The sequence below is a fragment of the Amphichorda felina genome (genome assembly GCF_050947745.1).
Source record: "Amphichorda felina strain 45539 chromosome Unknown scaffold_6, whole genome shotgun sequence".
NCBI classification, from domain to species: Eukaryota; Fungi; Ascomycota; class Sordariomycetes; order Hypocreales; family Bionectriaceae; genus Amphichorda; species Amphichorda felina.
The window spans coordinates 794,079-811,186 of NW_028145044.1; the positions used below are offsets into that span (position 1 = coordinate 794,079).

At 51.6% G+C, this 17,108-nt stretch overlaps 5 protein-coding genes across 5 annotated transcripts; 4 read left to right on the forward strand and 1 right to left on the reverse strand.

The window, feature by feature from the left end:
* Window positions 1–547: 547 nt before the first annotated feature.
* Window positions 548–832, forward strand: ACO1O0_006088 (uncharacterized protein; the record flags this gene model as incomplete). The annotated part of the gene is made up of 2 exons (XM_083195484.1): window positions 548–679; window positions 737–832. 2 exons carry the CDS (start codon window positions 548–550, stop codon window positions 830–832), a joined length of 228 nt encoding a protein of 75 aa, XP_083048500.1.
* Window positions 833–5,364: 4,532 nt separating this feature from the next.
* On the reverse strand, window positions 5,365–5,883 carry STP22 (UEV domain-containing protein; the record flags this gene model as incomplete). The annotated part of the gene is made up of 1 exon (XM_083195485.1): window positions 5,365–5,883. The coding sequence occupies one exon, from the start codon at window positions 5,881–5,883 to the stop codon at window positions 5,365–5,367; it is 519 nt and encodes a 172-aa protein (XP_083048501.1).
* A 2,979-nt stretch (window positions 5,884–8,862) lies between these two features.
* Window positions 8,863–10,323, forward strand: BNA2 (indoleamine 2,3-dioxygenase; the record flags this gene model as incomplete). The annotated part of the gene is made up of 1 exon (XM_083195486.1): window positions 8,863–10,323. The coding sequence occupies one exon, from the start codon at window positions 8,863–8,865 to the stop codon at window positions 10,321–10,323; it is 1,461 nt and encodes a 486-aa protein (XP_083048502.1).
* Window positions 10,324–11,300: 977 nt separating this feature from the next.
* On the forward strand, window positions 11,301–15,227 carry RPB2 (DNA-directed RNA polymerase II subunit RPB2; the record flags this gene model as incomplete). Its single annotated transcript, XM_083195487.1, has 3 exons — window positions 11,301–13,700; window positions 13,756–14,984; window positions 15,065–15,227. 3 exons carry the CDS (start codon window positions 11,301–11,303, stop codon window positions 15,225–15,227), a joined length of 3,792 nt encoding a protein of 1,263 aa, XP_083048503.1.
* Window positions 15,228–16,392: 1,165 nt separating this feature from the next.
* Window positions 16,393–17,033, forward strand: VMA10 (H(+)-transporting V1 sector ATPase subunit G; the record flags this gene model as incomplete). Its single annotated transcript, XM_083195488.1, has 6 exons — window positions 16,393–16,395; window positions 16,454–16,492; window positions 16,548–16,581; window positions 16,641–16,649; window positions 16,718–16,818; window positions 16,875–17,033. 6 exons carry the CDS (start codon window positions 16,393–16,395, stop codon window positions 17,031–17,033), a joined length of 345 nt encoding a protein of 114 aa, XP_083048504.1.
* Window positions 17,034–17,108: the final 75 nt, after the last annotated feature.

The following is a 17,108-nucleotide window of genomic DNA, read 5'->3' on the forward strand; positions in this document are numbered from 1 at the left end:
TAAAGAAGCCTCTCCTCCACATATCTCCTCACCAAGTCCTCTTTGTTTGACCCTGGCTGCAGAGAGTTTGCGCGGGGATGCGGCAGGCTGGACGATGGTCTACTAGTCGTTGAGGGCGCCGGTGACGGAAGCCCGCCTTGCGGGATAAAGCCGCCTGGCTCTTGACGCGAATCTACCATTCTGGTGGGGTCATCTATTCCTAGCAAGGCATATCGAGAGTAGAGCTCGAAGCGCGCGCGTCGCTTTCGTCAAATGGACAAGAGGAGGTAGCTGGTCATCCTACGCGCGGGTAGTTGTTCGTCTACGAAAGTACTTGCCTATCATTGTTAGGTGCGGATACTTTTTACCCACCTAACCCGTCTAAGCGCCGAGAATCATGTGACCCCACCAGCGCTTCCTGGGGGTGGCTGCCAAAGCTTCCCAGGAGCCGCATCATCCAACCGTTGATCCCAAATTTTTATCCGTTGGACACATTTGACAGCCACGCAACCAACTCTACCGCTACCACAACTCCGCCGTCCTCCACAAATATACTCGACTTTTCAAGATGCCTTCCAAGCGAATCGTTGTCGAGCGCTCCGGTCCCCGCGGCTCCCCGAAAGGCTTCTTCGGCTCCACCTACCACATGTTGACCTCGTCCGAGAACGCGGCGGTTGTCCGCAGCATCGGTCTCTTTGGCGTGAGTTCCGCGAAGCAATTGGTTCTCTCCAACGTTTTGATTCTGACTGTCCGACAGGCCGCTGTGACTTTCCTCTCTAGCTCGTGGGGAGAACTTCTGCTTCCGCCGTATGCATCCTTCCCATCCCTTAAGGCTTCGACCAACACATGCTAATCGAGACAATGCAGGCAATAGATGATGATGATTAAGAAATGGAACTATAAACATGGTGAAGACACATTAGCCTTACGAATCGATCGGTTATTACTTGTACTATATGTCGGCGCAGTAGTGTACGAATACTTAGGTGCATAATATGAACACAGATATACAGCCGAGAGGCAAGAATTTACCATTCTATGATCTCAGACCCAGCTGGCTAGCGGGAATAAGAATAAGGAGTCTCGTTACCTGACGAAATGTCCCAAATCAGCCCCATGTGCTGTCACGAAGCCTTGCTCCACCAAGTGCTGTAGTAGTAGCAGAGCAGTTCTTCTCCCACCACCTTGCCCCGGATCCTGCACCATTAATAGTGAGTAGAGATAATAGCATTCCTAAGGCTACCGGAGCTACTCATAAATTTTAGTGGTATCAGCAGTTGCGATGCGACCAGATCGTTGACAAAGGTACAGTACTCACATGCTCCCAATTGCTGTCTTCTAACCCTTTCTCCTAGGATTTCCCTAACAAAGAAAGGAGCACTTTCCTATGGCCATCTATGGTCAACCCACAACAGATATTTCTCTAAACTTCAACTGGACCCCCTTACAATGCTAGTATCTTTTGCGACAGTCCACCGTCTATATTACCTTACTATAGGGTGTCTCGTGTTCCTCGTCATGGATTTCGCAACCCTCTGTCCATCCCAGGCTAAGTCTCGGAAAGTACACAATGAGTCCCAAATTGCTGATTCGCGAGACGTATCTGAACCAGCGTCCCCCGCCATCCTATCTCCGCCCCAGGCAACGCAGCTCGATGAATTGATCTCTGAAGAGCTTGGCGCTCAATCCACGATCGCCTCGAAAATGCAATCCAAGACCTCTACCATTGCACCAGGAAACAAACCCCCCGCAGGAAGACAATTCTAGTCCTTTCACCGTTGGTCAACCACCCCGATATGGGAATGATTCGCGTCCCACGAACACAATTTCATCAAGTATGGCCGTTGCAACCCCCCATAATCCCCCACCCCACCTCAGAAACCCGAGAGCACCCTGTGGCGGCCAGGAGGGGCCTGACTATGAAAGGGGCATATATCTCGTCGAGTCCTCGGCAGCTCGTATAGGCGGGACATTCGTTGCGAAAAGATAAAGGTTGTTTGAAACTGGCAATTGAATTTATTTCAGCAAGTTGTACTTGAGACACCGGTCATCATCCTAATAGCTTCTGAAGGCACAATCTGCTTGTTTGATTGACAAAGAGAGTCAACCTAATAAGTAGGAGCAGTTCTCAGAGTAAATAAAACAATACCACGTTCCCCTCGGTTACCTGATGAAGATTGTCGTCAGAGATATAGTTTCATATCTGTGAAGCAAATTCTGCAGTCTATATCTCCATCTCCAGGGCAACATAACCCACATAGTGAACATATATGTCCGCGAAACAACCCAAAAATATAAACTATACAAGGTATGCAGATGTATGGGTTATTCATTTGGGCACGTTGGTTTGCGGTTTAGGAGTCGGGTTGTGCGTAACAAAATCCCATTCCCTGTGCCTCTCACATTCCGTCTGGGGGTATATACCAGGCATTATAAAATAAGCAGGAGAGTGTTCCAGATAGTCCACAGAGACGAGCCTATACATGTAGTCCCCGGGGTTGACCACAGGTGGGAGCACTCTAGGCTAGTCTATCAGAATGTTAGGAATATTCCACGGCGGCCCGATGGTCCAGGGTAGCGGATAGTCGAAAAACCCCACAATGGACCTATTACCCATGTCACAAAAGATATACGATATCTCTGACGCATTGCTTATATATTATGCATTTTATATCTGGGGCAGCGGTGATCAGAGTCGTTCTTACTGCCCAAACTGCGTGGGCAGCTTGCGCCAGACCAGGGTGCCTCCCTCGGGTGTCACAAATATACAGTGACAGTCCAAATGGCCACCAACGGAGAACATTGTCGAGAAAAACGATGAGCAACTAATTTTTACCCTCCCATGCAGAAAGAAAAAAACTATACGACAAGGCCCAGAAATAGGGTTGCAGGAGGAGCAGAAAGCAAGACCCCAAGTCATAGGGTTACTAGGTTGCGCCACGCTCCTTAACCAACTTCGCCTGAGCCTTTCACGTTCAAATTATAGACACAAGCCAGAGCTAAAGAAGGAAGTGACCTTGATGCGTGACTGCTAATCAAGGCAATCCAGCAATGTGTATCAAAGGCGATCATCGCGCGGTTCGAACGCTTGGTTGACTCGGGCCTTTCCATTATAGATGCTGCAATCGTCGAGACATGAAAGCTCCAAGCCCTCACGATCAAGGACGTACTGAAGTGTGCCAGCCTCGCACCCAGTCAAAACGGAGACTTGCGGAGTTGTCCCTGTGCGACTAGTGGTGGTGCTCGACACCACCTTGAGCGGCCGTTTAGAATCGTTTGTACTGCCCGGGAAATTACTATCGCTTCGATAGCCCGAGTTGTGGTATTCAAGGCCGTAAGACTGAGAAAGACGCTGGGCAGCAAGAGTGCCCAAGGGGAGCATGAGCGCAACCGATGTCAGCGTTAGCGAGGCCGCCTCGAAGTTGGCCCAGTGACCCCACTCAAGCCCAGTAAATATGACTAGACATGTATCGTCAGCGCCCCTGAATCTGGACCCCGGAGAGAGAGAGAGAGTGGGGGCGAAAGAGATCCAAACGGGGGAACCAACCTGGGACAACCATTAAAATGCCATTGGTCATGATAAGGACCTCTATGGGCGTAAGGGTTCGGCAGGGTGGAAGCACGCCGCGGTGTGCGATGAGATGAACCACCAACTTGACGTTAAAGAGAGCACAGAACCAGCATATGGAAACAGTGTTGGTGATGATTGCCCACTTGCTGACCCAGCGTATTGGCCTAGCAGACTCCGCGGAGAAGACCGCTTTGCTGAGAAGAATGGTATAAACCATGCGCCAGCCAATGGTCAGAAGGGTGACAGAAAAGGATATGGAAGAGAATATATATTTGGCAACACTGGGCCACAGACTGAGCATTACCCAGGCTTGGTTGACGAGAGCGGCTTCGATGGCCACGACAAGTAAGAGAGAGGAAACGTTGCCGGCAACGCTGACCCGGAAGTGGTGAATCGGGACAGCTGAGTAGTCCACGGCCCAGTAATTGTAAAATTCATTGAGTGGTGACGGAAAGAAGGCGCCCAACAGAGCCATGCGGATGACACATATGACCAAGGCGATGATATAGAGGATCGTCGAGGGCCCCCGGAATTTGCTCGAGGGAGTCGAGACGAGAAAAACCAGAAGCATGACAATGCAGGCCCCAAATTGAGCACCATAGTTGAGGCAGATGCTTACTGACTCCTCGTTAAATCTATCGATATCGGAGATCGGGATCGCGATGGGAGTCTTGCCATCTGAGGCCAGAAATCGCACTGGTTGCAAGTAGGGATCAAAGCCCGCCATGTTTTCCGTTACGAGTATTTTGGAGATAGCTCGGGTCCTGCCGAAGAGATACTGTTCGTTGTAGGAGTAGGGGTGCCCGAAGGGAACGTGGCAGGTGATGGGGGTGGCCAGCACTCCCTGTTCAAGCCTAATGGAGCCACGGGGACAAGAAGACGAGGAGAGAGCCCCAACGGCGAGGATTGCGCAAGATCCGTATGTCGCGGTAGAGGATAGAGTATGATGGAAGAGGAACTGTCGTTGAGATCGAGGTGGCACGGGCAATGAAACGAAACGAGCTCCCCTCACCTTGCCTAATCCCGGATCCTCGCATGGCATGTAAGTGATATATATGTCCGTGCGTTCGTAAAGTTGGGACAGGCGGGATGATGGCGGTACATTGTTTCCCAGTGCAGATGGCATTTTATATTTAAGATAGCCTATTTAGCGACGTATACCATGCCTGATACAAAATGGTAAACTTCAGGTGAGATGGGGCCGCCTACCAGCATACCAATTCAGATAAAAAGAAAACAAATCCCCCATCGGGGAAGAAGAATGCTAGCGATTGCGGACATGGTTGAAGTTTAGGGTTGCGGGTTGGTATTGTTCGTGAGGACGGCGGCGGTTGGGCTTAGTATTGTTGTGCAATCGGGGGGCTCTGCGTAACTATGTGTAATTGGCTGTGTGCTTGGACACAATGGCGGCCTATGCGAACAATCAAAAACGGTCTCTTGATTCTAAGTGGCGATCCGACGATTGCGTTTTGACCTAATACCCCTTGCTCGGCCTCTCATAAATCTCGTCTAGGACTGGCCTTTGTTCGTTGTCGGATGGCTCGTAGCATCTTCAGACATCACTGAGAGTCTCCGCAATTGTGTCGTGCCCGGCGTCTCGATTTGTTGGTCTTCCCGCTGCGTGGCCCGGATTTCGAGCTGCAGCCGCTGCGTCTCGATTGGGTTGGCACTTAGTACCACTCGGGGGCAACATCAATGGTCCTGCCACCCACCTGTGAGAGGTCACAATATGTTCCATGCTTAACTTGGCGTCATATCTTTCCCTCCTTGATATACAGTCCCTCCAGGTAGCTCTCGATGCCTTGGATGCTGTGCTATGAGACCAGACCCATCCCCAACCCAATTTTACGCACCAGAGCCTTCTTCAAATACCACTCACGAGCAAGGGACCGCGTCATCTTCGCGAAAACGGCCGGCGAGATGCGGCCCCGCTCTACCGCACGACCCAGCATGAAGATAGCATCGCCAAGTGCCCTCTCCTCTGCCACCAGCATATACAGTTGATTCGCCACGACTGTTGGGGCTACCAGCAGGTCATCAATGTCTGGAGGCGGATGACTTCTCGACCCCTCAATCACCCCGTCCGCCTTGCGAAGCGCATCGTGAAGTATGGAAGTGTTGCTAGTTAGAACATTAGATAGCTGGGTCAATTGGGCCATCTCCGACTGTAAGGCGGGCATAACTGAGAAAATTGCGCTCCTCTGAGCCTGCAGGCCCGCCATGCTAGACTCGTTCTGCTGGCGACTTCGTTGCCTGAGCGACGCAAGTGTTTGGGCCAGCTGTCTGAGCAATGCATCCTTCTCAGGGTTAGGGGGTATAGGTGGTGGTGCCATGGTTGACTGTTCAGGGAGCTCCAAGGTCAGGGGCTCATCCAGAAGGTCAGGGGGAGGAAGTGCAGGTTGAACTGGAGCGGGGCGGGCTGGTTCGCTCCATGGTTGTGGCGAGAGAATGGGTGGTGGGTGTTGATGCTCGGTAGCATGCCATTGTCTAAGGGGATTGTTCGGAGGCGACGGGCATGTATGGAAAGGAGGTGCATGTGGAGGTGACGCATGAGTTTGAGATAGCGTGCCTGCCGGCAGTATAGGTGTTGCATGCGTGTATGGCGGGTATTGCGGTGGGCTTGACTGATACTGTCCGTGACTAAGTCCATGGGTAGATGATTCACCAGGGCTTCGTATTTGAGCCTCTGGTGGAAGCGGCGGTGCTGAGTCGTATCGTGAAGTTTGTGCCCTTGGTGGCGATTTGGAAGGGGGCGGAGGTTTGTTATCTCGGTCAAATGGCAGATTTGAGGCCTTTTGGGCTTCTTGAGGAGCCATCTTTGGTGGTGGAGGGGGAGGTCGGCGTTGCTCATGACTGGCCACTTCCGGAGGTAGGGGGGGGACTGGTGGCGGGACCAATACTGGTCGGGGGGCATGGGCCTGCTTCAACTGCTGGCGAGAGATAACAGGGGGTTCCTTAGCAAACACATCGGAGAGTATGGTGAGAAAGTCGTGGAGTGTTGATTTCTATAAGAAAGCAGAGTCAGAAAAATACTGTGGGGGAGGAGAGACAAAAGTGAACCAACATCCCAAAACTCGGCCCACCCGACTAGGTAAGGATGATAGATCTGGCCTTGGGGATCAACATGTTGCCCCGGGCGTATCATCATGCTCTCTGTCGGCGTGACATAGATTAAAGGAGGCTCTCGTGGGTAGGCATGGGGTACCCATATCGATAAGGGAAATCTGTAGTTGTTGCCGCGGAAGCTGACGGGAATCGTGCCCGATAGATGTAGCAGCAGCGCACTGGTTCCATTGGGAAATGCTGAAGAGGTGGTCAACGTTTTGTTCTCGAGAGTCCCGTGTATTGAGGGCTATGACGTCGTACTGTGAACATCTGTTCGTGGAGCAAGAGAGGGATACCGGTTTAGGGCGTGCGCGACGTCGTTGTAGGTGCGATTCACATCATGGTATTCCTGTGGTAGCCATTTTTGTCTTAGCAACGTAGTATATAGAGCAAGGGAGCCCAAGGGGGCGTTGAAGTGGGCAGACAAACACTGGTCAGGACGCTGTATAGCCAATTAAGCACATGTTGTTGGACAGGCATGGTCCTCCACGGCGGATGGTGGCGATGGCGAGCTTTGATATAGGTTGAACCTGCGATGGCCCACTGGCGGGGACCACGAATCTTATGCGAGCCACTCTTCCTTTCGTTGCTGCAGCTTCTTGCGTTATGTCGAGCGCTGAGTCGTATTCGGACGCGGTCTGGATGAGGCCTGCTATGTATGACCTGCCTTCACTTGGCTCGAGGTTGGGTCCTGGTTGCACTCGGCCCACACAGTAAGGTACGAAGTACTTCTAGGTATCCGTACGTACTTACGAGGGCGACCCCCGTTTTGGAGATAACGGAAGGTGCCAGACAGGCTCTCGATAGGGCATAGATTCTTTCCTGAATAGCCGAAATCTTTCAGGCGGTTAGAAAGATCTCAATACCCTTTAGAGACCATATCTATTCTTTTTAATCGTCTCCAAAAATGGGGTCGCCCGCGTAAGTACGTACGTACCTACCGACCTACCTAGTAGTTATAATAGGACAACAAGCATTTGTACCAGGAAAGATACCCAACCTACCTAGTACGAAACACTTAAGTACCTTTTACAGCACATCCATCCATCTGGCGAAAATCGTGCTTCCGATATATATCATAGGTATGTACCTTAGTACCTTAGTATGTCGCTGTTAGTGGGGCAGGTATAAAATGGATCGCTTGTCTTGGCCACGTACTAGTAGTACCTAGAGGTAGTACCTGACCTTGAACACAATGATGCGGGGCGCAGCGCGAATTCTATGGATTCGTACGGGACCTGAAGGCTCGTGCCACCATTCACGTAAGGTACGGTTCACGGGCATTAAAAAAGGTATCACGTGGACTAGGCTATTCATCGGGAGCCTGGACTAATAATGAATACCTACCTATCCGTGCCCTTGACCAACTAAGACTCTTTTTCTAGAACCTAGGTACGGGTATACTAGATTGAATCGTGGACAGTCACATTTCCAGATGCAAGGCATGCGGCATGGCTTGGTTGCTTCTCAGTTACTCGAGTGTTGCGGCTATTAGCAAAGGCTATTGTCGGTAGAATCCCGCCAGAGTCATAACAGTTGCCAATGCTCCGTCTAGCGCGCCCGGGATGATGTTTGTTCCAAAGAGTCACTCGCAACCCCTCCCCTAAACTTTGCTGAGAACCGAGGGGATAAACTGGCCAAGGCGTCAGATATATCTCAACCGTCCACGTTCCGTCGGACCTGCAGAAGGGCTGAAATAAAAGTTGTTCCCAGTTGATAACTGCGAACACCTGGCTCACTACCATCGAGGGCAAAACCAAGAGCCATGGCGTTATCTGGTACTTTAGCACCTAAGTTAAGTAGTCTCGGGTTCCCGTCCGTTCTAGTACCCGAAGGCAGTGGCACATGGTATGCCACCTATAAGCCTCGAGCCAATTCTTCAAGGGCCCTCTGTCGCCTTCTATTTCCCGCTTGGTTCCTAGGTTTCCCGAATCATCCGATCTCATGGCAAATTATTCATTAGTCACTCACCTAAGAAGATTTGAATTTTAAGTATAGTACTTTAGCGCCTTGAATTCTCAAACGCTATTCACCCTCACTACTTCGCCACCTTCCCTAAATTGCCCCATCTTCTATCCAGATCACTTCTCGCAGCGCTATTTTCCCGTCTAACTTTATTCATACCCCATTTTCTGAAGCAACAACCTTGCTAGGAATTCATTACTTCTCACTATTGCTGGGATTCGACTTCCCCTGAAGACAAAGTTATGCTTCCCCCGATCCCCGATCTTCGAGACTATGGTGTTTCGGTCGACCATGGCTTCCTGCCAGAGATACTGCCGCTAACCCGCCTACCCGACCCATACTACAACAAATGGGAAGCTATTGTTGCCAATCTCCAGGCTCTAGTCCTGAGCCGACGTCTTCGCGGAATCATTGAGAAACTGCCAGTCCTGTCAACTGTGGGTCTTGAGCATGAGTCCGAATGGCGCCGTGCCTACTCGCTTCTATGCTTCATGCTCCACGCCTATATTTGGGGTGGTGATTCTCCTGCCGAAAGGATTCCGGAGCCTCTAGCCGTACCTTTGCTTGAGGTGTCCCGCCGCCTTGAACTCCCCCCTGTCGCCACTTACGCGGCTCTGTGCCTGTGGAACTTCAAGCCTCTGTTCCTGGATGAAGACATCGACAACCTTGAGAACCTAGCCACGCTCAATACCTTTACTGGGTCCATGGATGAGTCGTGGTTTTATCTTGTATCCGTTGCCATCGAGGCTCGCGGGGCTCCCATCATTCCTCTCATGCTCACCGCAATGGATGCCGCCCGACAAGGCGACTCAACAACAGTCACAAAATGTCTCTGCGTTTTTGCAGAGCGCCTGGCAGATTTGATAACTCTTTTGCAAAGGATGCACGAGAGCTGTGATCCGACCGTCTTCTACCATCGTATCCGTCCCTTCCTTGCAGGCAGCAAGAACATGGCTGAGGCTGGCCTACCTCATGGCGTTCTCTACGAGGATGGCAGCGGGGTTGAGAAGTTCCACCAGTACAGTGGAGGTAGCAATGCGCAGAGCAGCTTAATTCAGTTTTTCGATATCGTCTTGGGAATTGAGCATCGCGCGACTGGGGAGAAGCGCCGTGACGGCACTGCCTCGCCCCCTGAGCCATCCCAGCGACACAACTTCATCCAGGAAATGAGGCAATACATGCCTGGACCTCACGCGAGGTTCCTTGATGATGTATCTCGGGTGGCGAACATTCGAGCCTTTGTCGAGGAAAGACGGGACCAACAGCTGTCTCTCGCCTACGATGCTTGCCTGGCCATGTTGAGCGCCTTTCGGGATAAGCACATTGCCATTGTCGCACGCTACATCATCACCCCTTCCCGCGAGGTACGAGCTCGCAGCCGCTCCCGCAGCCCTGTAATAACGAGGCAGCGCAACAATATCGCCGTTGCTTCACGGAAGAATCAAGCTCAGGGCCAAAAGGGGACTGGTGGCACCGCGCTCATTCCCTTCTTGAAGCAGGCAAGAGACGAGACGGGTGAACCGGCGATCGAAGACTGGACAAGGCGGTTCATGAAGAGGCAGGTCAGGACAGAGGGTGAGGGTGATTTCTTCAAAGGCAAGCACGACGACGGCGCGCCGGTGGAAACCGAGAATGTCGAGGTTAAGGGACTGGCAGGCTCTTGGACTATGGGCGATGAAGTCGGAGGCATTTGCCAATATTAGAGAGTCTTTTGGGTTGATTACTGCCACGGTATGTGGCCTTCTTTGAGTTCCTTCTGTTGTGTGTCGAAGAGTTGAGGTCTGTTATTGAATTTTAGTGGTAGCGACGTGTGTGACGCGGAGCAGGCTTTTAGATACGACCTAACTGCATGTTGGCTTGATGTATTGATCATCGACGGGGTCACCTCAAACGTGACAGTCAAGGAATGGGGTTGACTGGTACCAAGCATGGTCACACACAGGTAGATTTATATCCCTAGGTAGTACCTATACTGATAAATCAGGTATTAATGGCAATTGCATTGGAACCCCTCCCAAAAAAACAGCCATTTTATAGGAAACGCAGTAAGCTGCATATTCTCTCGACGTATTAAGCGTCCAACGGATCATCTATATTAGTTGTGGTTGCATTGAGGGGAGTAACTTTACCGGAAGGAAATCTATGGTAGAGAGCGGGAGAGAGAGGAAGGGGGCGGGACGACTCAACGTAGTAGGTGGACCTAATAAATTGTCGAGTCGACACAGTTGAGGTTGGGGGACCACGCCCATGAAGGCTTATTCAGCAATGTACAAATACAATGCCCGCCAACCCTAAAGAGGAATAGTCCTACATCTCCCTTGCAGTGATTGGAAACTGCACGGTCAAAGATCAGTCCGTCCCAGTTCTTTCGGCGCACCGCGTTTCTCCTATGCAGCTTCATCATCGTCGGCATCTACTACGTCCAAACAAGATCCTCTTCTGTTGCCGACGACCCTCGACACGCAGCTCTAAATATCGTCTGCCGTAGGCAGTGATTGTTATTATCTTAGGAGAACTACTACCCGATGCGCATGCGGTGCTCGAGCCGTTAGGTCTATCTCTGACCCGGGCTGAGATCTCATCGCCACCTGCGCCACTCGACGAATTTCGGCCGCATACAATCTCGTAACCACTTGTGTATCTAGGGATCTCGAGCTTGTGTTTTTCCTAGCCAAACAACATGGCGGACTACGAGGAGGACTTCGAATACGAAAACTATGGCGATGACGATGCCGGCATCACGCCCGAGGACTGTTGGACTGTCATCTCTACGTTCTTCGAGTCGAAGGGCCTTGTCTCCCAACAGATCACCTCTTTCGACGAGTTTACAGAAAGGACTATCCAAGACCTAGTCAATGAGTACAGCTCGATTACCCTTGACCAACCGAATCCACCCTCGACAGGTGACAGGCAAATAGCTATCCGCCGATATGAAATCAAGTTCGGCTCAGTCATGGTTTCCCGTCCGACAATCAGCGAGACCGATGGAACCGCAACGTCACTACTGCCATACGAATGCCGTGACCGCAACCTGACCTATGCAAGCCCCATGTACATCAAGATTTCCAAGAAGGTGTCGGTTGCGGTCGAGAAGGAGATTCCACTACACGAGCTGGATGACAGCCAACAGCAAGAACTTGCGGAGACGGGCCAGCATCCGACCAGGCTGGTATGGGAGGTGGAAGAAGCAGGATCCGAGGCTGACGTCAACAAAACGGATGACTTCAAGGATTCTGTCTTTGTCGGCAAACTTCCCATCATGGTCAAATCAAAGATCTGCCACCTTCACAACGAGCCCGACGAGAGTCTTTTCTTGGTAAATGAATGCCCCTACGACCAAGGCGGGTACTTCATCATCAACGGAAGTGAGAAGGTGCTCATTGCACAAGAGCGGTCGGCGGCAAACATTGTGCAGGTTTTCAAGAAGGCACAGCCCAGCCCCTACACGTACACGGCTGAAATCAGGAGTGCTCTCGAAAAAGGTTCACGCCTCATTTCCAGCCTTATGATAAAACTCTATGGAAAAGGCGATTCAGCCCGAGGAGGGTTTGGGCAGACGATCCACACCACTCTTCCTTTTGTCAAGTCTGATCTTCCAGTCGCCATCGTCTTTCGAGCTCTCGGTATCGTTTCGGACGAAGATATTCTGAACCATATTTGCTACGACCGGAACGACACCCAGATGCTTGAGATGCTTCGTCCTTGTATCGAGGAGGCCTTCTGCGTCCAGGACAGAGAGGTGGCGCTTGATTTTATCGGAAAGCGAGGCAACAGAGACCAGGCGGGGCTTGGGCGCGACAAACGTGTGCGTGTGGCGCGGGATATTTTGCAGAAGGAAACTCTTCCACACATTTCTCAGAAGGAGGGTGACGAGACGAAGAAGGCTTTCTTTTTGGGCTACATGGTGCATAAGCTACTGCAATGCGCGCTTGGTAGACGTGAGCCTGATGATCGCGATCACTTTGGCAAAAAGCGACTGGATCTCGCAGGCCCTTTGCTGGCAAAGCTGTTTCGTGGAATCATGCGGAGAATCAACACTGAACTGTCAACCTACCTGAGACGTTGCGTTGAAGGCAACAGGCACTTCAATTTGGCAGTCGGTATCAAGCCTGGGACGTTGTCCAATGGGTTGAAATACTCCTTGGCAACCGGTAATTGGGGCGATCAAAAGAAAGCAATGAGTTCAACCGCTGGTGTCTCTCAGGTGCTGAACCGATACACCTTTGCCTCCACCCTGTCCCATCTGAGGCGTACCAATACACCTATTGGTAGGGATGGCAAGTTGGCCAAGCCGCGACAACTCCACAACACGCACTGGGGTCTGGTCTGCCCTGCTGAAACTCCTGAGGGCCAGGCTTGCGGTCTGGTCAAGAATTTGTCTCTGATGTGCTTCGTCTCTGTTGGATCTCCTGCCGAACCTCTCATCGAATTCTTGATCAACAGAGGCATGGAAGTTGTCGAGGAGTACGATCCAATCAGGTCACCCCACGCTACCAAGGTCTTCCTCAACGGAAGCTGGGTGGGCATTCACCAAGACCCGAAGCATCTTGCCAGCAGCGTGCTTACGCTACGGCGGAGTAAGCATTTACCTTCTGAGGTGTCCCTCGTTCGCGATATTCGAGATCGAGAATTCAAAATTGTCTCTGACGCAGGTCGCGTCTTGAGACCCGTCTTTACTGTTCGACAAGAAGACGGCGAGATCGGAGACCCGCCTAAAGGCTCTCTTGTTCTATCTAAGGAAATGGTCAACACGGCTGCCACTTATGAGCCTCACATTGACCCTGCGTCCGGCGCTACTAAGACGGCATGGGATTTCCTTGTTGGAGAAGGCGCCGTCGAGTACTTAGACGCCGAGGAGGAGGAGACGGCAATGATATGTATGACTCCGGAAGATCTCGAATCCTATCGAGTCCAGAAATTGGGCTACCAGGCGCCCGACGCAGGCGAGGAGCTGGAGCCCAACAAGCGACTCAAGACGAAAGCTAACCCAACTACGCATATGTATACCCACTGCGAGATTCACCCCAGCATGATTCTCGGCATCTGCGCCAGCATCATTCCCTTCCCTGATCACAACCAGGTATGACCTTCCCATCCAAATCGGGATCGATGTAGTCAACTGACACAGACCTCAGTCTCCTCGTAACACATACCAGTCTGCAATGGGCAAGCAGGCTATGGGGTTCTTCCTTACCAACTATTCTCGCCGGATGGACACCATGTCCAACATTCTCTACTATCCCCAGAAACCTCTGGCGACCACGCGGTCGATGGAATTCCTCAAGTTCCGTGAGCTTCCGGCGGGGCAGAATGCCATTGTGGCGATTGCCTGCTACTCTGGCTACAACCAGGAGGATTCTGTCATTATGAACCAGAGCAGCGTCGATCGAGGCCTGTTCCGCAGTCTGTTCTTTAGATCGTACTCGGACCAGGAGAAGAAGGTGGGTTTGAACTACACAGAAACCTTTGAGAAACCGTTCCAGCCAAGCACACTGCGCATGAAGCACGGGACGTACGACAAACTTGACGAGGACGGAATCGTGGCGCCGGGTGTCCGGGTGTCCGGAGAGGACATCATCATTGGCAAGACAGCACCTATTGATCCAGAGAACCAGGACCTCGGTACTAGGACTGCCGCTCATCAGAAGCGAGACATCTCAACACCGCTTCGCAGCACTGAGAGTGGCATTGTTGATTCCGTTGTCTTGACAGTCAACGCGGACAACGTCAAATACGTCAAGGTCCGTGTGCGTACGACCAAGGTCCCCCAGATTGGCGACAAATTTGCGTCTCGTCATGGTCAGAAGGGAACTGTTGGTGTGACGTACCGTCAGGAAGATATGCCTTTTACAAGAGAGGGTATCACTCCGGATATTATCATCAACCCGCACGCTATCCCGTCACGAATGACCATTGCCCATTTGATTGAATGCTTACTCAGCAAAGTATCAACTCTCGAGGGTATGGAAGGAGATGCAACTCCCTTTACAGACGTCACTGTCGATCAGGTCTCCGACCTCTTACGGAAGCACGGGTATCAGTCGCGCGGCTTTGAGGTCATGTACAACGGGCACACGGGACGCAAGCTGCGATCACAAGTCTTCTTCGGCCCTACGTACTACCAGCGACTTCGCCACATGGTGGATGACAAGATTCATGCCCGAGCCCGAGGACCTGTGCAGATCATGACGCGCCAGCCAGTGGAGGGTCGTGCCAGGGATGGCGGTCTCCGTTTTGGAGAAATGGAGCGTGATTGCATGATTGCCCATGGCGCGGCGGCTTTCCTCAAAGAGCGCCTGTTCGAGGTATCTGACGCGTTCCGAGTTCACGTCTGCGAGATATGTGGTCTCATGACTCCCATCGCGTAAGTTTCTATTGCGTCCAGCCGTCTATTTTAGTCTGGCCTTCCATCCCTTATCATCCAAGTGCTAATGTACATGGTAGGAACCTCTCCAAGCAATCCTTTGAGTGCCGCCCGTGCAAAAACAAGACAAAGATTGCACAAATACACATACCGTATGCGGCCAAGCTTCTCTTCCAGGAACTTCAGGCCATGAATATTGCCGCAAGAATGTTCACAAGTCGATCCGGTGTTTCAATTCGATAATAGAACAAGCACAAAACTTGGAGCTGGGGGAGACAAGCTTTGGCATTGGGGAGTCTTCGTGGGACATATTGTAATGGTTGTTTGGGCATACAGGCGTAAGGAGGCAGGCTCTCGAAGATAATTTAGATATCCAGGAAACGCGGCATTGCGAAACGCCTGGCATCTTGAAATGAAAACAATATGATTCAAACAAAACAGTGTATCGCCGTCTATTATGGGTTTGCCGCACTTGTCGATACAGAGAGATTCAATCCCGTAGTTTTAATTGGAATAGATGAGTTGAGCTGGGGGTTTGCAATGCACGACCTGGTTATCTCGGTGCTTGTGGATGTGATTTTTCGGGTGTGTCGATCGAGCTGTGTACACTTTGCTCGCGCTTATACTCCTCCTCCAGAGCTCGTTGCATGTCGAAGTCGAGTTGCCGTTCGCGCTTGATGCGTTGCTGTTCCACATCTCGTACAACACCTTGATGCATGGCCTGAAAGACGGCAATGCGGTTAGAAATACTGCGCCGAGAATATGGGATTTATTTGTCAAGCCATAGTCTCAACGTACTGCTTGCTCTGCCTTCTGCTGAAAGTGGACAAAAACGATCGTGGTAACGGCGAAGAGCGAAGTCGTTCCCAACGTGAGCTTCGAGGCGCGGGACATGGTGCTAGGATAGTGGCAGACTGCGGGCCAAAAGGGTTCGAGGGAATGGGAGGCAATGGGCTATGCCAACATTAAACACGGTTTGTGGGCTCAGTTTGCGAAGCTCTGAGCACCCAATTTCTCCGTTTCGTCGAGAGGTTGATGTTAAGGCACTCTAACCTTGTGCATAGGTAGGTAGGCAAGTTGTGCATGGAAAACTGGGGCAGTGGCCGAAGTGGGGAGGTACCTGACGGTGTCCATCCCTCGACGTCAGGCGACAGCCAACGACGTACCTTTGTTAACAGCTTGCTTGGCTGACCCCAGTTGGAGAGGTTCCACACGGACTTGCGCCTAGCCAGCAAGCTGACGATGCACGGCAACCTCCAACCAACCTCACTCATTAGTACCGAATAACATCTTTCTTCACTTCCTCGATCCCTCCGCCCACTCACGACTACCCCAACCACCACCACTTTTCTACACCTTATCTGAGGATTGGAGGCTTTTTCGCCGGTCGCACAGCCCCAGTTCCGCGATGGTACCTAGCAGCGCCGCCTCCCCCCGAATGGGAGCCAATACTGACAAGAGGATATTAGTCTGCTCAGAACTCAGCGGGCATCCAGACCCTTCTCGACGTTTGTATTATTCACGCCTCGATTCTTTATCTCGTTGCTAATACCTTCACGCCAGGCCGAGCGGGAAGCGTCCAAGATTGTTCAGAAAGGTATTATTATTACTCTACGGCCCTTGCGCTTGCCACGGCTAACATTTGACAATCTGTAGCCCGAGAATGTGAGCACACGTCCCGATTTTCCCGATTCCGGCCGTCTCTAGAATTTTCCTTGCCAACGTATGTGCAGTTCGGACCAAGCGCGTGAAGGAAGCTCGCGATGAAGCAAAGAAGGAAATAGCCGACTACAGGGCCAAGAAGGAGGAGGAGTACAAGAAGTTCGAGGCTGAGGTATAGTCGACATTGTCAACCTAAATTTCGCTAGCGCTAATCTGGCTGGGTCGCAGCACAGCAAGGGAAACCAGCAGGCGGAGGATGAGGCCAGCAAGGAGGCCGAGAAGCAAACTCAGGTCATTAAGGAGGCAGGCAAGAAGAGTCAGGCTGGTATTGTGAAGAACCTTCTGACGGCCGTTCTTGAGCCCACGCCCAAGCCAGAGAACTTCTAAAGAGGAGAAGCTAGATTACCAGTATTTGCGGGAGTTTGCTTGTTCGAGTTGGTGATGATGCTCGATGGCCAAAAC